The following is a 25,093-nucleotide window of genomic DNA, read 5'->3' as shown; positions in this document are numbered from 1 at the left end:
CAGCTAAAATAACACAAACAGTTTCTCATCATCATTTTCCTGCTACGAGTTTGAGAGACGATGTTTGAATTCAGAAGTTAGAAGGAATCCAACAGGAATGGACAGCTCGGAGCTTCCTGCAGAGATCCACATCCACTGAATCTCTTTGGCTTTTGGACTGTTGGTCGGACAAAACAAGACATTTAAAGACGTCACCTCGGATTCTGACAGACTGGGCTGCACATTTTATACCGTTTACTGGTGTTTTATAGACTCAATGATTGATTACTAAAACATTCAATAGATCCATCAACAGTTAATATAAGCTGTCATCCAGTCTCCTCTGAAAGACTTGATGTTGAAACATCGAGCGGAAATAATAAGACCACACTGACAGCATTAATCTCATAAGAACATCTAAGTGGTTTCCTGGTTGTCATAGTAACAGTCATATAATATGTCATCAGTAGGCAGATTCTTGTCCGATTAAAAGTTTTTTAGTTTCCCAGAAATGCAGTTCTGAGAAATGTTTTTAAGTAAAGAGTAAAGCTCCACCTCTTCATGTACACAGATCTACATTGAGGACAGCACAGGTCTTTATCAGAGCAGAGACAGACAGGCGGGCAGACAGACGGTCTACCTGCACATCATGGACCCCCTGTTGGTGCTGGTGCTGTTGCTGTGGATCTCAGGTAGGACTCTGCTTTAAAGATGATGTGATATTATTTGTGTTGGATCTCTAAATGAGAACAAACTGCTCACATACATCAACACCGCCAGGCTCCACTCCACGGGGTTTTCATCCAATCAGAGGTTTTCATTCCATTTCAGTCATTTATTATTTCTTGTTTAGTATGTATTACATACATCAATCATGTTTTCCTTGCTTTTGATCACAGGGAAGTAGGGCTGTCGACAAATATTCTAAATTCGAATATGTATTTGAATAGTTGTTAAAAACAGAATTTCGAATGTGAAAATTAATATTTGAATCATATGTAAAAAAACAACAACGGCGGTGCAACTGTCTGCTTTGCGAGTGGGCGTGCGCCTGAGGTCAGGGAATGTCTGTTCTATACTGTAAAACTTCAATTAATGTTAATAATATTAGTTTCAACCACTGAATGAAGCCTGACATATTTAGGACAAGAATCACGACCTTAAATTGCTCTAAACTCTTGATCAGCATTTGTTTATTGTTGTCGTTCATTTAAACCGATATGTGGAGGGAGGGAGGGGGAGAGAGAGTGAGGGAGGGAGGGAGGGAGGGGGAGAGAGAGAGAGAGAGAGAGAGAGGGAGGGAGGGAGGGGGAGGGAGAGAGAGCGAGGGAGGGAGGGAGGGAGGGGGAGAGAGAGAGAGAGAGAGAGGGAGGGAGGGAGGGAGGGGGAGAGAGAGAGGGAGGGAGGGAGGGAGGGGGAGAGAGAGAGAGAGGGAGGGAGGGAGGGAGGGAGGGGGAGAGAGAGAGAGAGAGAGGGAGGGAGGGAGGGAGGGAGGGGCAGAGAGAGAGTGAGGGAGGGAGAGAGAGAGAGCGTGATGGAGGGAGGGGCAGAGAGAGAGTGAGGGAGGGAGAGAGAGAGCGTGATGGAGGGAAGGGGTGAGAGAGAGTGAGGGAGGGAGAGAGAGAGAGCGTGATGGAGGGAGGGGCAGAGAGAGAGTGAGTGAGGGAGGGAGAGAGAGAGAGCGTGATGGAGGGAAGGGGTGAGAGAGAGTGCGAGAGAGAGAGAGAGAGGGCTGCTTGTCCATCAGTTCATTTCCTTATTTTTGTAGGTAATATGTTGTTAAATATGTTTAAACTTAAATAAATTACCAATACAAGTAGTTATGTCTCGTTGTATTAATTTGTCCTGTTATTGATGTGCCTAATGCACAACCAGAAATTTGAATATGTTTGAATATATGTGTTTTTTTAAAGGGAATATTTGAACGTCATTTTAGAGTAATTTTGACAGCCCTACAGGGAAGTAAACTGCTCACATACATCAACACCGCCAGGCTCCACTCCACGGGGTTTTCATCCAAATGAGAGGTTTTCATTCTATTCCAGTCATTTATTATTTCTTGTTTGTTTGTTTTTTCAGAGTATTTCATACATCAATCATGTTTTCCTTGCTTTTGATCACAGGGAAGTAAAAAGCAGTTCATCCAGAACAGGGAGGGCAGCTTTGATGAAAGGGAGGGACACACAAATGTTTACCTCACGACCCGAGGGCCAGATATATCACCATACACTTCCACCATTATAACCTTGTCACTTCATTGGCCTACTATAGCTCCCTCATTTAATAAATACAACAACATATATACTAGCAATCAAAGTTTATTATACCAATTCAAAAAAATACAGATGACTTGGCTCTCAAGAACACATGACCCAGTCAAGGCTCCCTAGTGGGCCAACATTTTTAACTAATTTTCTATTTTCATAAGAAAAATGGTGTGAACTTCACACAGAAACAAACATTCCTGAGTCATATATTATTTCAGTGCAAACATATCTCTTTGTATTTTATTCTCTGCCCTTACATTCCATAACATTTTTAAATTATATTTCTCAAACATGTTATCCTCTGTAAAGTTCTCTGCTGCTCTTAAACTGCAGTTTTTAGATTTCAGCTTTGTACTTCAGGAGCATCTTTGTGCATCTCTTCACATGAGAGATGTACTTCCGTGTATTCGGACGGGCGGATTGATGGCCCTCTAGCTCCCTCTAGCGGCTGATAGAATGAATTACAGCTGGGGTTCAAATGACATGCTATTTTCCAACGACTGTGAAAGCAATAATATATTCATTTTTATAAATGGACACAGATTGTGTACACATGTACATGGATAATTATATATAACTATAAAAATAACACATTGGAGAGGAGGGGATAAGAATCAGGTTTTTCCCAACATTAGAACAAGTGAAATAGAGCAGGGGTGTGTGGGAAAATAATACATGAAAAGAGAAAACACCTTTGTAGGGAGATTGTCTATCAGCTTTTAAAATGACCGTTCAATTAGCTGAGGACACTTTCATATTTAATCCGTTACTTCCCTTAGATCCGTCTGTGTCTTTTCATGAAGGAAACCCATTTTGACCATATTTTTGTGGATTTATCTATTTGTATATGAAGTGAAAAGGTGATTTTCTTCCCATTCAGTATCTATCATTAATCATATCTGTCCATTCTTCTACTGTGGGAGGGTTGGGCTGCAGCCAGTGTCTACTTATGTTTTTCTAAGCTGCAGTTATCATTGTTGTAAATAAGTATTTGTGAAATGAATGTTTTGAAGTGGTTACATGTATTATTTCTACAATCACTGTATGTATATTCAGTAAGCATCTCTCTGTGCAGCGGTTGGTGTTGTTAGTCCGCCATATATTCAGACTTGTGACAAACGATGCAGCATGTGATCAGTGTTACTGTGTGTAAGTCCATCTGGTTGATCATCCTCACTGTTTCCTGTTCACTCTGTGTCAGAGCTGCATTTAAATGCTGCTGCTTCACATTAAAACACCTCAACTAGATAAACTTTTATTGTGGAGGGGTCACAGGAAACACAATAGTTGTGTCTAAATTCAGCGAGTCATCCTTCAGAGAACACAGCTGACGTAGAACGTGAAGGCCGAGACGGTCTGATCTACAGAGGACTTCCTGTTTGAGTCACCTGCTGTTCCCGCGTCCGCCCTCACACTTTGCCACTCCCGTTGCTTAGCAACCAGCTGCTGTTGACCCTAAAGCACAAAGAAGACGTAACTAACTGATCTGATTAAAATGGAGCATGAGATCATAATTTGTATCCTTTTTATTTGATATTATGATGGTTCAGGCTGAGAGAGGAACATTGTCAGGTAAATTAAATAACATTAACATTGGTTAAGCTGTGCACTTTAAATTTAATCCCATCGGTCACTATAGTGACCATGAAAACATTTTCAGTTAACAGGTCCTAAAAACATGACTGAATATTGTATCGATCCATTTCCAGAAAGTATTGAAGTAATAAAACCTCTCAATGACATATGTGCAGTGTTGCATGTTTAGTGTAAATGTCACATGACCAGAGCTGATTACTTCCTGGTTGCACCTGTAGAGGAGGATGGCTGCATGAAAGCTCCGACAAAATAAGCTTAGTAAAGTATGTTAATATGAAGATAAGACTAATATTTCTGGTTCACATAATCTTTAAGATGTTTAGTATTGATATATGTATTTACAATCACTCAACTCTGTTCACTGAAGTCACAGAATGAAGAAACATGTTGTGACCAGTGGGATAACACAATGTACAGTATCTAGATGTACATGTACTTGTTACATGAGAAAGATGCTGTCCTCAGTGATGGTGATAGTGATGGGTCAGATATGGACTATGAGGGGGAGACACACACACACACACACACACACACACACATAAATATATACATGTATCTATCAAAGTTTAGTTTGATGCTTTCCTCCTCTTGAATGCAGAATACCTCTATCCTGAATAACCCCTATATTGTAAATGAATCATGTGACTGGTCTACAGATTAAATATTACAATGTTACAATGAATGCACTAAAGTAATATTGAACTAAAGTACAAGATAAAATGTTAGAACAAAGTTAGAACATGAAGGTTTCAATACATTTTCCAAAAGTCACAATGTTACAATAAAGGAGATGTTTTGAGTTTGCTTTCTGTATTCATATCGGTGATGTATGAGGACTTTTGATATGTAAAATAGTCACACTAGCATGTGATGAAGTATTTTAGTGGCGATGATGGAGATGCTGCCAGAAACAGAGTTTTACATTTTAGAAGTATTTTATAAGACTGTGAAGGAGAAATATGCTAACATAGACATTATCCCACCGGTCACCTTTGTGACCATAAAACACACTTTTCACCTAATTTTCCATGAAGATTTTCAAAAGTAATGATTGATTATTGAAAAGGGTTAGTAATGACATATGATTTGGATATTTCCATGTCTGGGAAAAATTTGGGATTAAATGGGTTAAGATAACATTAATGATAACTTTAGCTAGTTAATGTAGTTTATATGGCTGCAGGCCCATTTTCTCTAAATCACAACTTAAAAAGAAGCTAAGCTGTCTGTCTCTCTCCTGTCTCCCTCCATCATCTGCTGTCTGTCTCTCTCCTGTCTCCCTCCATCATCTGCTGTCTGTCTCTCTCCTGTCTCCCTCCATCATCTGCTGTCTGTCTCTCTCCTGTCTCCCTCCATCATCTGCTGTCTGTCTCTCTCCTGTCTCCCTCCATCATCTGCTGTCTGTCTCTCTCCTGTCTCCCTCCATCATCTGCTGTCTGTCTCTCTCTCCATCATCTGCTGTCTGTCTCTCTCCTGTCTCCCTCCATCATCTGCTTTCTGTCTCTCTCCTGTCTCCCTCCATCATCTGCTGTCTGTCTCTCTCCTGTCTCCCTCCATCATCTGCTGTCTGTCTCTCTCTCCATTATCTGCTGTCTGTCTCTCTCCTGTCTCCCTCCATCATCTGCTGTCTGTCTCTCTCCTGTCTCCCTCCATCATCTGCTGTCTGTCTCTCTCTTGTCTCTCTCCATCATCTGCTGTCTGTCTCTCTCTTGTCTCCCTCCATCATCTGCTGTCTGTCTCTCTCCTGTCTCCCTCCATCATCTGCTATCTGTCTCTCTCTCCTGTCTCCCTCCATCATCTGCTGTCTGTCTCTCTTGTCTCCCTCCATCATCTGCTGTCTGTCTCTCTTGTCTCCCTCCATCATCTGCTGTCTGTCTCTTTCCTGTCTCCCTCCATCACCTGCTGTCTGTCTCTCTTGTCTCCCTCCATCATCTGCTGTCTGTCTCTCTCCTGTCTCCCTCTATCATCTGCTGTCTGTCTCTCTCCTGTCTCCCTCTATCATCTGCTGTCTGTCTCTCTCCTGTCTCCCTCTATCATCTGCTGTCTGTCTCTCTTGTCTCCCTCCATCATCTGCTGTCTGTCTCTCTCCTGTCTCCCTCCATCATCTGCTGTCTGTCTCTCTCCTGTCTCCCTCTATCATCTGCTGTGTGTCTCTCTCCTGTCTCCCTCTATCATCTGCTGTCTGTCTCTCTCCTGTCTCCCTCCATCATCTGCTGTCTGTCTCTCTCTTGTCTCCCTCCATCATCTGCTGTCTGTCTCTCTTGTCTCCCTCCATCATCTGCTGTCTGTCTCTTTCCTGTCTCCCTCCATCACCTGCTGTCTGTCTCTCTTGTCTCCCTCCATCATCTGCTGTCTGTCTCTCTCCTGTCTCCCTCTATCATCTGCTGTCTGTCTCTCTCCTGTCTCCCTCTATCATCTGCTGTCTGTCTCTCTCCTGTCTCCCTCTATCATCTGCTGTCTGTCTCTCTTGTCTCCCTCAATCATCTGCTGTCTGTCTCTCTCCTGTCTCCCTCCATCATCTGCTGTCTGTCTCTCTCCTGTCTCCCTCTATCATCTGCTGTGTGTCTCTCTCCTGTCTCCCTCTATCATCTGCTGTCTGTCTCTCTCCTGTCTCCCTCCATCATCTGCTGTCTGTCTCTCTCTTGTCTCCCTCCATCATCTGCTGTCTGTCTCTCTTGTCTCCCTCCATCATCTGCTGTCTGTCTCTCTTGTCTCCCTCCATCATCTGCTGTCTGTCTCTTTCCTGTCTCCCTCCATCACCTGCTGTCTGTCTCTCTTGTCTCCCTCCATCATCTGCTGTCTGTCTCTCTCTTGTCTCCCTCCATCATCTGCTGTCTGTCTCTCTTGTCTCCCTCCATCATCTGCTGTCTGTCTCTCTCTTGTCTCCCTCCATCATTTGCTGTCTGTCTCTCTCCTGTCTCCCTCTATCATCTGCTGTCTGTCTCTCTCCTGTCTCCCTCTATCATCTGCTGTCTGTCTCTCTCCTGTCTCCCTCCATCATCTGCTGTCTGTCTCTCTCTTGTCTCCCTCCATCATCTGCTGTCTGTCTCTCTTGTCTCCCTCCATCATCTGCTGTCTGTCTCTCTCCTGTCTCCCTCCATCATCTGCTGTCTGTCTCTTTCCTGTCTCCCTCCATCACCTGCTGTCTGTCTCTCTTGTCTCCCTCCATCATCTGCTGTCTGTCTCTCTCTTGTCTCCCTCCATCATCTGCTATCTGTCTCTCTTTTGTCTCCCTCCATCATCTCCTGTCTGTCTCTCTCCTGTCTCCCTCCATCATCTGCTGTCTGTCTCTCTCCTGTCTCCCTCTATCATCTGCTGTGTGTCTCTCTCCTGTCTCCCTCTATCATCTGCTGTCTGTCTCTCTCCTGTCTCCCTCCATCATCTGCTGTCTGTCTCTCTCTTGTCTCCCTCCATCATCTGCTGTCTGTCTCTCTTGTCTCCCTCCATCATCTGCTGTCTGTCTCTCTTGTCTCCCTCCATCATCTGCTGTCTGTCTCTTTCCTGTCTCCCTCCATCACCTGCTGTCTGTCTCTCTTGTCTCCCTCCATCATCTGCTGTCTGTCTCTCTCTTGTCTCCCTCCATCATCTGCTGTCTGTCTCTCTTGTCTCCCTCCATCATCTGCTGTCTGTCTCTTTCCTGTCTCCCTCCATCACCTGCTGTCTGTCTCTCTTGTCTCCCTCCATCATCTGCTGTCTGTCTCTCTCTTGTCTCCCTCCATCATTTGCTGTCTGTCTCTCTCCTGTCTCCCTCTATCATCTGCTGTCTGTCTCTCTCCTGTCTCCCTCTATCATCTGCTGTCTGTCTCTCTCCTGTCTCCCTCCATCATCTGCTGTCTGTCTCTCTCTTGTCTCCCTCCATCATCTGCTGTCTGTCTCTCTTGTCTCCCTCCATCATCTGCTGTCTGTCTCTCTCCTGTCTCCCTCCATCATCTGCTGTCTGTCTCTTTCCTGTCTCCCTCCATCACCTGCTGTCTGTCTCTCTTGTCTCCCTCCATCATCTGCTGTCTGTCTCTCTCTTGTCTCCCTCCATCATCTGCTATCTGTCTCTCTTTTGTCTCCCTCCATCATCTCCTGTCTGTCTCTCTCCTGTCCCCCTCCATCATCTGCTGTCTGTCTCTCTCCTGTCTCCCTCCATCATCTGCTGTCTGTCTCTCCTGTCTCCCTCCATCATCTGCTGTCTGTCTCTCCTGTCTCCCTCCATCATCTGCTTGTCCTCAGAAGGATGGATGCAGGAGTGGACACAAACAGGATTTTCAAAGAGCAGTGGTCACATCGACCAGATATTCGCTCTCTTCAACATCATTTGAAAACATGTTTGATGATTTTATTTCATTGAATGAAAACAATATATATGTTTGTGTTTCTCCAGGACTCCAGGTTGAAGGAAATCACAACTCAACAGGTAGATAGAGAAATGAACAAGAGAGAAAGAAAGCAGAATCTTCACTTCTTTCACTGACGACTCTCTTCTTTCTGTTCAGAGCCTGATGATGTCAGGTTGGTGGGAGGAGCCAGTCGCTGTGCTGGAACACTGGAGGTGAGACATCAGGGAGACTGGAGACCAGTGGCTGACTATGGCTGGACCCTGAAGGAAGCAGCTGTTGCCTGTAGAGAACTGGACTGTGGCTCTGCTGTTTCTGTAGGACGGAGAGAGGAGTCCTCAGGTAGACCTGTGTGGAGGATCAGGTCTGACTGTGTTCATTCTGGATCCACTCTGAGGGAGTGTGCAGGATCAAGTTCCTCTTCTTTCATCCTGAATCTCACCTGCTCAGGTAAGCCCCTCAGTGACATCATCTATGACATCATCAGTAATGTTGCTGTGTGTCACTGCTGCAGGCTGTGGTGTTCTAAACATGTTCTGGTGTTACAGTTTATTTCAATTTCTTTGGCTCATCTCTTGAAACTTTGTTAATATTCTCAGAACCTGATTTGTCTAAATAGCTTCCATGTTCCAACACAACACCATAACTCACCTGCAAAAGGTCAGAACTCACTCAAAACATTGAAGTCGTGCTTCAAAACAAAGTTAGTGTCTCATATAAAAAGTCTCTGCCCTCCAAATGAAAAGTTCCTTTGACCTCATGGAAACAATGGTGGTCAGAATGTTTAGATGTTTTTCAGGACGGCAGTGGAGCCTGGAAATGTTCCTTATATCCACATTTCAGGTTTGTCCTATTTCTTTAGTTGACCCTGAATGTTTCCTCTACTAGAATGTTCTGTTTGTCCAGTGAACTGAACACTAAACTGAATACTATCCACATGCTGATTTCATCAGTACAAGTTTCTTTTACAGTATTACACACTGCACTCACGTTTCCATGGAAACGGTTACAGTTGCCCTGTTCATGATGTACCTGAGCAGGTTCCTCCATGTTCAGACATTGTGGTTATTCTGTTGTAGTCCAGCTCTATAAATATGTTTGGTAACAGCCGTACTCATGAATAGCTCAGCTGACTGGAGATGACGTGTGATTGGTTGATGTAAGATGGGACAAACTCCTCATTGGTTAGTGAAGTTCAAGTTTCTCCTGACAGACAATTTACCAGTTTAGTGGACGTTAGAAAATACTCCATAGTACATAATGATATTCAGAGATGGACAGAGTACACGACCCCAGTACTTGAGTAAGAGTACAAATACTACTGGTCAAAATTTACTCCGTTACAAGTAAAAGTAGCTCAGTCGACATGGTACTCGAGTAAAAAAGTACTTGCTTTTAAAAGGTACTTAAATATCCAAAAGTACATGCTATTAAATTTACTTTAAATAAAAGTAAGAGTAAGAGTACATTTCAAATAAAATGAATGGGATCACAGGACTACAGCAGATGTTGCAGATGCAGATGTTTATTAACGATCATTGAAATTGTAACCAGATGAACCTGCACCGTCCAACGAACTCTCTATCATTGGGAACTGGAACCCCCTCAAAGACCAATGTTGTCCCCACACCACTGGTTGAGAATCACTGTTTTACAAGAAACGACATCTCTGCTTTCAATAACTCAATGTTGAGGTCACTTGTCTTTACAGGAAGGACAATATTGGAGCACAACAAACTCTGTCTCCCCATGTCTGTCTTGTCTGTCTCCATTTCAAACCACAACACACACACACACACACACACACACACACACACACACACACACACACACACACACACACACACACACACACAGTGCCACTTCCTACAAAATGTAGTTTTTGTGATCAACACACACTCACATTCTCACAACACGATGAAAGTTCCTCCGGATCATTATCACACTCAGTCTGAGACTCAGCCATTGTCGCGGTTTTGTGTTGACAAACACAGTGGAGAGCGTGGCTACTTTGGCGGTATCCTTATGGGGAGGGATTACGTATTTCTGCTTTTACGTAGATCCCAGTGGAGAGCGTGCACTGTGATAGGTTTCCTTCTTTGACAAACACAGCTTGTGTTCAATAGTATTTAAAACAAAAAGAAAGAAAAAAAAAGAGCAGACCTGAAAGTAACGAGTACTTTTCAGCCTTTCTAGAAATTAACTCGAGCAATCATAATTTCACGTCATGAAGATGTTATAGGTTAAAGCAACTAATGAAAGACAAGTAGGCAACTTCAAAGAGTTCTCATCTTTACTCTTTAGTGCAGGGCTTCAGGGCTGTAGTGCTACTGTGCATCATACTGTCAATTAACATAGCCTACTGTCCATCAACAACATTGGAAATACATAAATACAATACAACATTGTAAATAAATATAAATGAAATGTAAATGTGTTTGTCACTAATACTTAAATACAAGCAGATTAGTGTCCACTGGTTGTTTCTATTTGAAAGAGCCAAACATGCCCACGCCGGTCTGTAACAGAAATGAACTGCTGGCAGATTTCTGTCAGATCAGTATTGTCAAGTCTCTTCCTCCATCTCATCCAGCTTCTCCTTCTCTACCTCCTCCAGCCTCTCTGCAGTCTGTCACCTTACACAATGTGTTGATGCATGACATGAACAGATACATTAGGGATACAATGATCATAGAGCTTGATGGTACAGTTATTGCCTGAGCAAAAAAGGCTTTTACTAAATATTAAGCTTACTTAATATGAATTAATTATATTTGATAATTATAAAATCACATGATCATCTCTGAGGTTTTATTGTATTTCCACCACAAATTTTCTTTATTTGTGTTTTTAAACCGTTGCTCTCTTCTACACAAATACATGAAAATAAGAATGAAAAAATAACTTTTAAAAAGTGTATCTCTTTGGCATTAAATATTCTCTTTTATTCAATATCTGTATTGTTGAGCCTCTACCTATACACCCTTGAAATAACTTACACTTTGACTCCTAAAGAAGTCTCTTATACACTTTTCTTTTCTTTGACATCCTTCAAATCCTGTACAGCACACATACACACACGCACGTACACACGTACACACACGTACACACGTACACGCACGCAAACAGACACAAACACAAATGTAAAAAATGACACCACTGATATTAAAATCCATCTAGCTGACGTGACCCAGGAAGAACAAATGCCGAACATGTTGACAACCTGCAGATAACATGCACTGCCTCTCGTCCGGTCCAACTAGCAGGTTGCAGGTAGTTTTAACAAGCAGAAGGAGTGACAGTGGGGACAGCCAATCACATGTAAGTTAGCGAGAAACCGGCAGCCAATCAGGGAGCGGTATTTAGGTTAGAGGCGGGACTTCTAGCAGAGACCGACTTAACCCTTTGTGTGCCATAATCATTGACTAAACACTACGGACAGCGGTTGTATTGATAGTGACTACACAGTAGCGGCTGAATATTGGGAGGGACGTGTCCCTAGCGTCCCTACCCAATTCTACGCCCTTGAAAAGTAAAAGTATTTGTCTTGGAAATGTATTCAAGTAAGAGTAATAAGTACCAAAGAAATCTAATACTCAAGTAAAGTACAAAATCCTCTGGATATGTAATTAAGTACAGTACTTAAGTAAATTTACTCCGTTACTGTCCACCACTGATGATATTCATGGTATATATTAGGGGTGTCAACGATACAATAATAAATCGTAACCGTTTAGAAAAATCTATAACCGTTTACACGTCATTTTCCCTCCTCCTCGTTTATTTCTCACCAATATATACGGCTATAGTATCCGGCCCGCGAAGGAATATTTACTGGCCCGTTTAGTGAAAAAAAATCCATAAAAAAATGCTGGCCGTATAGTGTCTGATATGAGCTGCCCTCTCTCATCTCCGCGCAGCACAGTGGAGACTTGCTCCTTAAGGCGCGCGGCCACAACAATCCTCACCGCGCGCCCCCGCTACGTTCTTCTTCGTGTACGTTCTTGATGTTGTTCTGATGACCGTCCGCCTCGTTGAACCACCACGATGTCGCTTTCTACTTTGAAAACTCGGAAAGTTGACACTGTATTTTGATAAGCTGTTGCACTCTTCAGACTCGTGGTGTGAGCGGAACCGGACCGGACCGGTACTTTATAATCAAAATGCGGCTGTGTGTCTCCGTCCAAAATCCGCTGCGCTCGCGCTGCCTGCTCGCACAGATCCGCTCGTATTCACATGCGCTGATGCAGGTCGAGTGTTGACTAGAAATATATGCAGACGGCGCTCCTTCAAAACAACATCAAGCCCTGTGTGTGTAGTATTATATGTACAACAGTTGAGTGTAATTCATGCCAGGCAAAGTTGGCTTATAGTAACAGCACGGGATCCATGCGCAACCACTTACAATGGCTTTGATTTCATGGGATTAGCATTAGCATTAGCATTAAACGTTGACACCCCTAGTATATATGCTGACACATTTAGACAGTTGAATGGACTATTGTACATGTGATGACTCACACCATGAAAGAATTCATACATGTTTTGAAGAGAACAACTATTCAACTGAGAAGCAACATAATCAGTTTTGATCAGCAAGATATGTTCAATCATTAATTGTGCAAATTGTAGATAATTGTTCTCATTTGCATATATGTGCTAAAATATTTGCAAATTATTTAAAAGAATGAGAAATGATAATCTGTTGTGAAGCAGTGGCCAGTGGTTTGGAGGTTTACACATGTTGTTTAGAAAATATTCATTATCTTTTGAGAATTGTGGCAAAGCAATTGAGAAAAACTGTAAATGATGAACTGATGGTGGAATTGTTTTGAGTCCAGTTTGAATCACTGAATAGTTTCATGACATCTTTTCTCTGGTGTCTGGTGTCTTTTCTCTCTCTCTATTTGATCTTCTATCATCTCTCCAGACTCTGTCAGGCTGCTGAATGGGACTAGTCTGTGCTCAGGCAGACTGGAGGTGAAGTCCAACCAGTCCAACCAGTGGTGGTCCTCAGTGTGTGAAGCTGACTTTGACCAGCAGGATGCAGAGGTGGTCTGTAGGGAGCTTGGCTGTGGGGATCCTTCAGTCCTCCAGGGGGCGCTCTATGGAGACGTGGGGGCTCCAACGTGGACCAAAGAGTTCCAGTGTGGAGGCCATGAGTCTGCTCTCCTGGACTGTAGAAGCTCAGGCTCAGATAGAAACACCTGCTCACCTGGCAAAGCTGTTGGACTCACCTGCTCAGGTAGAAGAGGAGCTGCAGCTTTGATCTGGTTCATTTCTGTTCTCATCAAACTCACTTTGCTCTTTGACTGACGACTCTCTTCTTTCTGTTCAGAGCCTGATGTCAGGTTGGTGGGAGGAGCCAGTCGCTGTGCTGGAACACTGGAGGTGAGACAGGGAGACTGGAGACCAGTGGAAGGTGATGACTGGACCCTGAAGGGAGCAGCTGTTGCCTGTAGAGAGCTGGACTGTGGCTCTGCTGTTTCTGTAGGAGGGAGAGAGGAGTCCTCAGACAGACCTGTGTGGTGGATCAGGTCTGACTGTGTTCATTCTGGATCCACTCTGAGGGAGTGTGCAACATCAGTCTCCTCTTACTCCATCCTGAATCTCACCTGCTCAGGTAAGCCCCTCAGTGACATCATCTATGACATCATCTATGACAGCAGTGTTCCCAGTATGTTCCTTCCTCGGTCCCAGTGACAGTCAGTGGGACTGTCTGTCTGTCTGTCAGACCTGTGACATCACTTCCTGTTTTGAGGGTCCATCTTGTTGAACGGAGGGTAAATGTGACCTTTCATCTCTCGTCCCTCATTTCCATCTAAAGTCTTACCAAACTCCTTTCAGTAGAGAACTACAAACAGGAAGTAGGACCATATAACAGCTGTGCTCAGGTCATTTCACTGGTTTCCAGTCCATTTTAGAATTTATTTGTTCATGTTAATGGTGTTTTTAAGACCCTACATGGTCTGGGACCCCAATATCTCTCTGACAGGCTTGTGAGGTACCAAGCAGCCAGACCTCTCAGGTGGTCTAGAACAGGCCGTCTGGTTATTCCCCGGCTCTCCAGGAAAACTGGTGAAAGTGCCTTTATCTTTTCATCATGGTGGGTGAGCCCCGATGCTGTTGTTCTTTAAAACTAAACTGGAAACATTCCTTTCTAGCGGCACCGTCCAGGGGCCCGTTCCAGAAAGCAGGCTCAACCAACTCTGAACTGAACCCTGAACTCTGAGTCGACCAACTCTGAGTTTTCTGTTCCAGAACAGCTGTTCTGAATTAGTTCAGTCAACTCTGAGGATGTAAACTCTGAGTTACGCGCGTGCCTGCCGACTCTATAAAGCCATCATCAATGGAGCTCCGATACTACGAATCACCATGGCAACCGGGAGAGAGTAAGAGATATTACTGAGTGTTTATGTAGAAAACGCGGTCATCCTTAGAAAGCGGAGCAACGTAACTGCATCAAAATAGAGACAGTTGGCGTGGCAGATAATCACTGCCTGACTTAATGTGTATAACTGAATGAAACAGTCGATTGATCTAAAGGTGATAAGTCTTTACTTACAGTCCCACAGCGTGACACTGGTGTAACAGTTAGCAACGCTGCCTACGGTTCAGGCGACAGAGGTTCAACTCCCGTGGTTCACAAAGTAGCGCAGTGAGCAAATAATCATTTTCATATCGGTGTAATCCCCCCAGGCACAAAAAGAAAGTGGCTGCAGCTGAAAATTAAGCATAAGAATATTGCACAAATATGTAGACTAAGGCATATGATTTTAATCATATTTCACATATTAAACAGTAAATATAAGCGGCTATTTCAACAAAGAAATGTCCTTTTTCAGAAAACTCCCGTTCGCAAAAAATCTAGAGCTCAGCAAAGAATCTGGATTATGTCCACGATATGAAATGTTGAAAATGTCGGAGAATATTGTTTAGATATGTGATCGGTAGGAAAAACGGTAATTTCCTTCTAAGTAATCAAAATCCTCTCCCGACGTAAAGCTGCTAGAATCACTTTTATTTCCATAGCGATGGTTGACGAGGAAAGGACGGACATTGTTTTCAGTTGGTTCAGATTTCGGAAAAAGGCAGACATGTAAGAGAAACTCAGGGTTTGTTGAAGCAAACCTGCCAGCGAGCAGGTTAGGTTCACAGAGTTGGTTACTATGGTAACTGACCTAAAGGTTGAGTTCACTCTCTTTCTGGAACGGAAAACTCAGAGTTTCCCTCTTCTCAGGGTTAACAAACTCAGAGTTTCAGGAAAACCTGCTTTCTGGAACGAGCCCCAGGAGTCTGGTTGAAGGTCTGGATTATTACTTTTATTGTGTTCTTTCTTTTTATTGGTTTTAACCTACATGTCACCTGTTGCTTTTACTATTCTTTATTTATCCTTTATCTTTTTATTGACTTGTCTTATATATTCTAACTAGTTGGTTGCTTCTTTTCATGTATTTTTACTCCTACTTTGTAAAGAATTTGATTCACATGAATCATTTAACACATCTGGTGCTTTTATGCAAGGACCTACAGACACCCTGTGCTCAAAGAAAATATCCTCAGTAATAATGAGACATGGGATGGCTCTAATTAATTTCTTGACCTGAACCTTTAGCCAGGCCCAGCTCCATCTGCACCTCAGCCCTGACGCTAGCTGTGCTACATAGATAGCGTCTTCCTCTTTGAGCTCTCATTCTGGAAAAGAAGTGTCCAGATTAAGGATCGACCGATATGGATTTTTTAGGGCCGATGCCGATACCGATTTTCTGATCATCAGTCTTGGCCGATGACCGATACGGCCTGCCAATTTTCTTGAGCCGATATTTGGAGCCAATATTACTTTTGCTCCCTCAATTTACATGTTAAAAATGACACTGATTACAAATATTACAAGTGTCAATTTAAGATGGAATATTTATTGAACTTAAAAAAGGTGAGGTAGAACAAGAACAAGTAGAACAATATTGAACAAATATTAACAGCAGGTGAGGTAGAACAAGTAAAGTGCTGAAAGAGTGTCAGCCAGTGCTGCAGGAGTCGTCTCGCTGAAATGCTGCCACACTGGATTGGTTTTCTGAGTCTCTGCCTTTTCTTTAAAAAGAATCAACAAAAGCACATATCAGTGTCAATCTCTTGTGCAATCATCTTACATTAATATCACCTACATTATGTTTGCATCATATGAAAGGTGGATATGGTTAACTTTACAAGGGGAAAGGCTTCCACATCTACAACACAGTCTTGATGCATTGCTTGCTGACATATTATGAAACAGATATAATCAGATCACTAAATGACTTTTGTCAACACATTTTAATAATTTACGAAAACAATAAACCTGAAAGCCATCAAAATAAAATGCTCTATTTGTAATTTAAGACTGCCATGTTTTTTTTCTACACAAAATAAAATGAGCATGTCTTCGGCTACTAGGCAACACCTAGTATGCAGAGACAACACACTAATAATAATAGGTCTGAACGAAAATGCAAAAAAAAAAAAAAAGCTGCCAGCAACCTCAGAACATTAAGTAGCAGAGGAAAGTAACTTGATGTCAGATGCACATTAAACAACAGACTGTTTCTGTTCTAAACTGCACAACGTTAACATGGATACATATTCAACAAAGTATATAAACATTCTCTCAAAGGTAACGCTCTCCTTCAGTCAGCTCATATATGGCTGCGAGACGTGTGTCCCACGCATGCGCACACAAACACACCATGCACCCAACCTTCCCAATCTTACTTTATTTTACGAAAATAGTTCACCGAAACGTGTTTCTGAAAACATTTTAGGCGAGAAATAAGCTATGCAGTTGCTGAATCTGTCTTTATTTTAGATCGACAATGCTCAGTTTAAAAAAAAAGCTTGCGGGAGGCGCCGTCTCTCGAAACTCGCCGCGATGGCATTACAGGGCTTCTTACATAGACAATGAATGGAAACGTCCCGCTCCGGGAAAAACGATCAGCCAAAACAGCATTTAACATTAAACAGCGTATTATATCGTTGGCAGATAACGAGACTTACCTCAAAGCCAGTATCATTGAAAAGTGAAGAAGACGACGATGCCGTTATCTTGATGTTCCACCAAAGATATTTTATTGTGAAGGAGATCACACTCTGAAACGCCAATAGTCTCACTCCAGTCTATGTGAAATGATGCCAACGACCCCCCCCCCCCCACCTTTGGATCAACACGAATGACATATTTGGACTGAAAACGGTGAATTTTGCCCAAAAATATTCTATTCAATGCATTATGTAAAATAACATTCTGTTATATTAAAACATCAAAATATTGGTTGGAACAAGTCTGTCTTTCCCAAACTTTGGTTGTGACTTGTCCTTATCGTCCCGATGCAAACTTCCGCCCTCGTGCACACATCAAACTGTGCAGCTCTAATGTGATCATCACAGGTTAGCGGCTGCATGAGGACCATGAGGGAGAACATGGACGTCCCCACTATTCTGCAACAGCAGTGCTGTGTGAAGAGAGTGCAACACATTTCTTTGTCACACGGCTGATATGGTGTTAACGTGGCACAGTTGGTGTCTCCCTGCCTTATTACGTGGAGCATCCACAGTTAGTGAAGTGTTGTGTTGTCTGCTTGTGGACCTCGGTGTCACAGTGGGACAGAGACCACATCAGCTTCACCCTTAAGCCACGAGGACACGGGAATGTGATGGAACATGGCTGCAGGCTGTGGTGTTGTAACCATTTGTTCTGGTGTTCATGATGAACTGATGGTGGAATTGTTTTGAGTCCAGTTTGAATCACTGAATAGTTTCATGACATCTTTTTCTCTGGTGTCTGGTGTCTTTTCTCTCTCTCTATTTGATCTTCTATCATCTCTCCAGACTCTGTCAGGCTGCTGAATGGGACTAGTCTGTGCTCAGGCAGACTGGAGGTGAAGTCCAACCAGTCCAACCAGTGGTGGTCCTCAGTGTGTGAAGCTGACTTTGACCAGCAGGATGCAGAGGTGGTCTGTAGGGAGCTTGGCTGTGGGGCTCCTTCAGTCCTCCAGGGGGCGCTCTATGGAGACGTGGGGGCTCCAACGTGGACCAAAGAGTTCCAGTGTGGAGGCCATGAGTCTGCTCTCCTGGACTGTAGAAGCTCAGGCTCAGATAGAAACACCTGCTCACCTGGCAAAGCTGTTGGACTCACCTGCTCAGGTAGAAGAGGAGCTGCAGCTTTGATCTGGTTCATTTCTGTTCTCATCAAACTCACTTTGCTCTTTGACTGACGACTCTCTTCTTTCTGTTCAGAGCCTGATGATGTCAGGTTGGTGGGAGGAGCCAGTCGCTGTGCTGGAACACTGGAGGTGAGACTTCAGGGAGACTGGAGACCAGTGGAAGACTATGGCTGGACCCTGAAGGAAGCAGCTGTTGCCTGTAGAGAGCTGGACTGTGGCTCTGCTGTTTCTGTAGGACGGAGAGAGGAGTCCTCAAGAAGACCTGTGTGGAGGATCAGGTCTGACTGTGTTCATTCTGGATCCACTCTGAGGGAGTGTGCAACATCAGATTCCTCTTACTCCATCCTGGATCTCACCTGCTCAGGTAAGCCCCTCAGTGACATCATCTATGACATCATCTATGACAGCAGTGTTCCCAGTATGTTCCTTCCTCTGTCCCAGTGACAGTCAGTGGTTTCCACTGGACTGAACTGTAAAGTTCTCCAGGACAATGACGTCCTAGAATGTAGAGAAGTGGGCTGGTTTCTGGAAGCTTCAGACCCTCCATAGACTGCTGAGCTTCACCTGGCAGACTTGTGACATCACTTCCTGTTTCCACAGCGTATCTTGATCTCATTCTAATGTTTAACGCTAGATTATGGGCTGTAAGTCTCATGTTGTGCAATAAAAGTTTTCAAACATATCTTTTGTGTTTGATAATAATAATAACCATAATTATAATGACAATAATAAAGGTTATTTATAGCACTTATCAAAACAAGTAGTTACATCATGCTTTACGAGGCAGACATCAAGAGAGGAAAGGAGAGAATAAAATGCAACATACACACATTTCCAGATATTTATGAACAAATATGAATAAATCCAAATGAATTCTTAAAAAATATATCAATCTGAACGTGTTCACAAACTACAGGTAGCATCTAACAGGATGTAACTGTTTCTATAACTTCCTGTGACGTCTATGAAGGCTGCTGGAAAGTGTTGGACTGCACGGCAGCTTTCAGGCTCCGCCTCCTGCTGCTGCCGCCTGATCTCGTCTACTTTCCAGGCGAGGAGCAGTTCATCTCCAACGAGCCTCATGTGACCGTTCATCATCTCTCTGTCTTTACAGACCTGCTGCTGCAGCCAAACATCTCCATGTCCTCCTCCATGGACGGGGTCTCCGAGGCCCAGCAGCAGGGGTTTCAGGCGTTCAGGCGCTCCACCTTCATCGTCTTCTGCTCCGTCCAGCCACAGTACCCAGGAGGCTCCTTCCAGCTCACCTTCACCTCCTCCAACTCAGCACACAACTACACCCAGCCAGCTGTCAATCACACTGCCCACTTCCTGTTTCCTGCTGCAGAGCCCGCCCACCAGGGACGCTACAGCTGTGTTTATCACGTCCATGTTCTTTCTCATAACTTCTCCTATGAGAGCCGTCTGCTCTCTGTCACTGTCGTAGGTAAGCTGACTGTTCAATTCCTGATTAGCATGACTGGAAGAAGTGAAATGTAAAATGTAAATGTTGATTGGAGCAGCCTGACATCGTGTCCCGACGTCAGGCTGCTCCAATCAATGTGCTTCCATATCTATTAGGTGGAAGTTTAGGTTCCCTGTCTTTGTGGAACAGAGGACCCAGAGTGTCCCTCTTCTCAGGCTTAACAAACTCAGAGTTTAACTAAACCTGCTTTCTGGAATCCAGCCCTGATCTAGTGAACAAAGTGAAACCAGGTCTGTAAATGGTGACAGCAAACAATGGACTGGAGGACAGAATGCCAGGTCCCTAGCTTGTGTTGAATGGCAGCTGTTGGAGTCATGATGAGTCATGTGATGACTGTCCATGTGTTTGATCATCAGATCTGAGACCTGTCATCATCAGATTGGTCACCGTGCCGCTGATTCTGCTGTCGGCGCAGGTCGGCCTTTACTTCTACTGTAAGGTACTGACACATGTCTGTTGTTGACAGCACTGACTCAGTCTGTGTTCATTGACCTGGAGAGAGGAGCCATGCAGGAAGTCACATGTCTGTGTGCTGTCACATCTCTCCAGGCCAGCAGGGGGCAGAAGCCGGGCAGACGGGAGGACGTGGAGCCGGATTACTACAACCTGGGCGTTGGTGCAGCTGAAGGAGGGCCGACTGAACAGGAAGGAGCTCGGGGAGCAGAGTAGCACCTCCAAGGAGCTCCTCTCACATCCACATGGGTTTCTAACACACCGACACCAGCTCATGTTCATACGCATGTTCCTCTGGAAATATGACTCATCACATTTCTACTATATTGTTATTACTCTGGACATGAAAAGATGTCCATGTTGAAGTGGGGGGTTTGGAGCTAGGTGCTATCTCTGAAGCGTGAGGATCTGCTGGTGATGCTTCTGTACCTCTTCCCTGATGGTAAAAGAGTGAACAGGTGATGTGCTGGGTGGGAGGGGTCAGTGGGGATGTTTCTAGCCTTCCTGATGATTCTGGTGTCATAGTGTGAGGCGATGGTAAGCAGACTGCAGCCAATGACCTCGGAGGTTCTGTGCACTACTTTCTTTCTGTTGCTAACCCCAAATGTCCTCAGCTGATGGAGGAAGTGGAGTCTCTGCTGGGCTTTGCTGACAATGACACTGATGTTCAGGTCCCATGAGAGGGGCTGGTGTATGGTGGGACCTAAGAAGCAGAAGGAGAAGACCCTCTCAACAAGTTGGCCATAGATGGAGAGGGGGAGGTGTTGGGCTGCCTTCTTTCTGAGGTCAACCATCAGCTCTTTGCTTGTAGATGTATTGAGGATGATGTTGTTGTCTTGGCACCACCTCACCAGCTGTTCTATTTCACCCTGGTAAGCACCCTGCCGCTTTCCTGATGTTTTGATGGTGGAGCAGCCTTCTGACATTATGCTCTGAGATTGAAAAGGGTGGACCAGCCAACCTAGGGTGGGGAGACTGAGAGAGCTGGTCTGAGCTTCACTGGACTCCAATCTACAGTAGAAATGACACAATTACAATCCCATCTCCACATTAATAACCTGTTTGAGCCCCTCCAGTCTGGTGTTCTCCACTGGCTTCCCATCTAGAAGGCACTCCCCCATCTGGCCCCCCCTCATCTCCCTGACCTCATCCCCCCCTACCAACCCTCTTGGGCCCTCAGATCCACATCAGCTGGTCTCCTCTCCATCCACAAATCCAACCTCCACAGCTTCGGGGCCAGAGCCTTCTCCAGGGCAGCTCCCAGGCTCTGGGACTCCCTTCCCCAAACCATCGGTGATTCTGAGTCCCTCACCATATTCCCGTCCCGCCTCCAAACCCATCTTCTTTCTTTCATTGTTTTGTCTGATGGTCTGTTTATCTCTTGTCTGTAAAGCATCTTTGGGTTCAGAAAAGCGTGATATAAATTGAATGTGTTATTATTATTATTAGAAATCCTTCAGCCTCTCAGGAAGGGGGGCTCACATGATGCTTGGTCTTGTAGTTAGTGATTGTGTGCCGGCCCTGCCAAACCCCCTTAAAGTCATGGACTTGGAGCTTGTTTTCAGGTGTGACTCTAGAAGTGGCTTCAGCTGTTTGAGCTGCCTTTTGAAGTTGCTATTTAAGGAGTTTGTATTGGTCTTTGTCGCCACATTGAAATGCAGCATTTGTCTCACTGCATAGGAGCCTTACTTCCTTGTTGAAGCGAGGCTTGTTGTTGCTATGGTAACAGGTTTCTTCATGGAGACGTGGTTGAAATCTCCCAGCACCAGGACTGCAGAGTCCTGTTGGAGGTCCCAGAGACTGTTTTCACAACGACTTCATCTGTTAGTCACATGTCATGACTTCACGTCAGCGCCCCCTTGTGGTTCACATGGCTCATTGTTGTTGTGAAGTCGATTTGGGCAGCAGGACACATTTAACTGAAGAGAATCACAATGAACAGCTTATTTTTGTGATGAACCAATTTTCATATTTCATAAGAATTCTGCTTCATTTTGTACATAAAGTGTTGACTTAATGTTGTACTTTATAAACAAGTATTTGATTTTGTATTTCAGGATTTTACTCTTATTAATCATTTTGCTTATTTCATAACAATTGTACTTGATTTTGCTATTTTTTATAAGTTTTGAGCTCATTTGACTTAGTTTAAGGAATGTTGTTGTTTATCGTGACTTTTTATTCATGACCATGTTTTATATGATGAGAAGAGAAAGCAAAAAGCAAAATGAAACAAAAATACCAAAAAACTAACAAATATGAGGCCATGGGATGATCAGTAAATCCAAGGTAAATTTCAAAATAAAAGTCTGTATATAGAATAATGATGAAGCATCTGTCTCAGGGAGTTTGCTCATTTTTGTACTGAACAGATTTTGAAGAGAAATATGGTCATAACTAAGCAAACAATCTGAATAAACATAAGAAACATATGCAGCAGGTCGATGCAGTTGAAGTAGAACACTGAAATCTTGACTTTGTATATTTGTTTTGGAATTACAATCGACCACAAATCTCTCATTTCATGTTTCTATGTTCCATTTTCTGCCTATATTTGATTTCTAGACTATTTCATGTGGTACGTTGTGGTTTTGAAGTGCTGTGATTTAGTTTTGGACACATTTAAGGAGCTTTGTTGGAGGAGCCTGAGATCTGTTCAGCGTGTTGGTTTGTTTGAGATTTGTGAAGACAGACTAAAGAGAAGACAGACTACGACGTGCCGTTCACTATTTATTCACAATTCTATCATGAAGTCAAAGCAAGAGCTCAAGGACTGTTTGTGTTTGGAAAATGCTGGTGCATGGCAGTGATAGTAGTCCCAGTGTTTGGACTTAAAACCAGATGCATGAATCACCCAGGTGTTCATGCGGATGGTAATCTATGGTCCAGTGAACTAGCAGTGCTAGCAGGCTCAGTGTAACGGTAAGGCTCACATCATCAACAGTGTTCCAGTCAATAGAACGGAGCAAAGCTCCCCATAGTACAAGAATAACATGGAACAGGGCTCTTAGTGGTGAAGTCCAACATGGAGGAATCCTCACATCCAACGACTGCTCCTCTGGAATCTTTGTGCAAATGAAAATAAATACATATATATTACATCATGTGATGTATCTGTCTGTTTTTTCACGTGACACTCTGAAATGAACGGCTACATGTTGACACATTTAGCTCTTAACGGTTAAAAAAGTGGTGAGTATTTTAAAGTCACTTTTTACCATATTTACAGCAATATTTGTGAATTTTGTCATATTGTTTGTTTTTGTGTTCCAGCTGAGAGCAAACAGCTGACGAGTTGGCAGAGAGCATTCTGGGACCAAACAGTTCCTCCAATCAAAAGTCCAAAGTCTGTCTCCGTTTCCGATTGGTCTCTTTAATGTTGTAAAGAAATGTTTGACTCCAACGTGTCAAATCATTGTTCTCAATCACTTTGCCAGTTTTTAAATTCAAGTAGTTTCACATCATCATGTGATCAGTCTTGGACCACTTTGAGTGGTATCTATAATTTATAAATATAATATTAAGGAATAAATAATGGCAGTAATAAGATAAAAAGACACTGGTGATGGTATTCTCAGTTTACTGAGATGGGGTCCGACTCCCTGTGGTGTCCTGCTTATTATTATTGTTATTATTGCTATATATACTGTCTGATATGTGTGCGATGGTCATGATGCCATGACAACAACTATTAGAAATGACCAGACGGGCGACATCTTGGGCCAAATGCCAATGTCCCCCCTAAGGTCTAAGACCTGAACCCTCAGGGACCTAACGTGAACGTGCATCAAAGTGCGTGAGTCCGTGAGGGGGGACGTCGGGATTGGGCCTTTGTTTCGATGCTAGCTAGCTACACAAGTAGCCGTTAAAGGAGTGGAACTGAACAACTCCACCCAAAGACGGAGGAACGGAACCGGAAGCTTTGGCAGATTTCGAGGAAAACGTTTTTGAGCGGCGTGGTTGGTGGCTTGAGAACAGTGGTTAGGAGATTTCAGATATTGCTGTTTTTGGGTTGTTTGGTCTGAGTATTGCGGGGATCTGTTTGTAGGAATACTGCCGACGGCCTGTATAGGTCCGGGAACGGTATTCCTGCACAGATCAGCGCAGGCTCAGCTGATCGATCCGTGGAGCGGGTGCTGAGGCACCGGTAAAATACTTACATCGTATACAGTCGAGGATTGCTGAAGATCAGAGTCGGCCCATGCCCACGGGAGCGGAATGGGATGGGGGTGGGGAGGGATGGAGCACAGTGAGCAAGGGTAGACACAAAAGGAAAGGGAGAGGATATAATTCCCCAGATAGTGATATGGATAATAACCCACAGGCAAAAACAATGAGACCAGAGGAAAAAAGAGATGATGGGTTTAAAGTGCTAATCAAAGCAAAAGCAAATGTTGGGTTTTCTACTGCTAATCCCCTTAAATTGACAACTGAATTGAAAAAAGAGATAGGTGATGTAATGCATGCTTCTATTCTGCAAAATGGGATGATTTCTATCATATGCAAGTCTGCACAGCAACTAGACAAGGTGCTCAAGATAAAAAATGTGTTGGGTAAGGGAGTGGAAGTGTTCAAGCCGCGGTTAAGTTCAGGGGTTAAAGGAGTTATATACAATGTGTCATTGGAAGTGTCTGAGCAAGAGTTGTTAACTTCTCTGAAGGGCGGCAATGTCATAGCTGCAAAGCGCATGGGAAGGGGTGAGAATGGAAGAGGAACCACACCTGTCCTTCTTACCTTTAAGGATGATGTGCCTAAGAGAGTCATGTTGGGATACATGAGCTACACAGTGAGAGAGTA

The 25,093-nt window shown here is 43.7% G+C and overlaps 2 protein-coding genes across 2 annotated transcripts in view; both read left to right on the top strand.

The window, feature by feature from the left end:
* Positions 1-25,093, top strand: part of LOC311010066 (scavenger receptor cysteine-rich type 1 protein M130-like) — a gene marked incomplete at both ends in the record, with an annotated part of 106,349 nt that overhangs the window by 12,868 nt on the left and 68,388 nt on the right. Inside the window, one exon of the mRNA XM_084004547.1 lies at positions 18,026-18,340. Within this exon, the coding sequence (XP_083860673.1) occupies positions 18,026-18,340 (315 nt within the window). The remainder of the gene's footprint in view (positions 1-18,025; positions 18,341-25,093) is intronic.
* LOC311010021 (uncharacterized protein) lies at positions 18,626-20,976 on the top strand (the record flags this gene model as incomplete). The annotated part of the gene is made up of 3 exons (XM_084004503.1): positions 18,626-18,724; positions 19,475-19,800; positions 20,911-20,976. The coding sequence occupies exons 2-3, from the start codon at positions 19,501-19,503 to the stop codon at positions 20,974-20,976; spliced, it is 366 nt and encodes a 121-aa protein (XP_083860629.1). The 5' UTR covers positions 18,626-18,724; positions 19,475-19,500.

Source organism: Eutrigla gurnardus (genome assembly GCF_963514095.1).
Source record: "Eutrigla gurnardus genome assembly, chromosome: 24".
NCBI lineage: Eukaryota > Metazoa > Chordata > Actinopteri > Perciformes > Triglidae > Eutrigla > Eutrigla gurnardus.
Note: the sequence above shows the minus strand (reverse complement) of the source record. Positions and strands in the feature narration are given on the sequence as shown.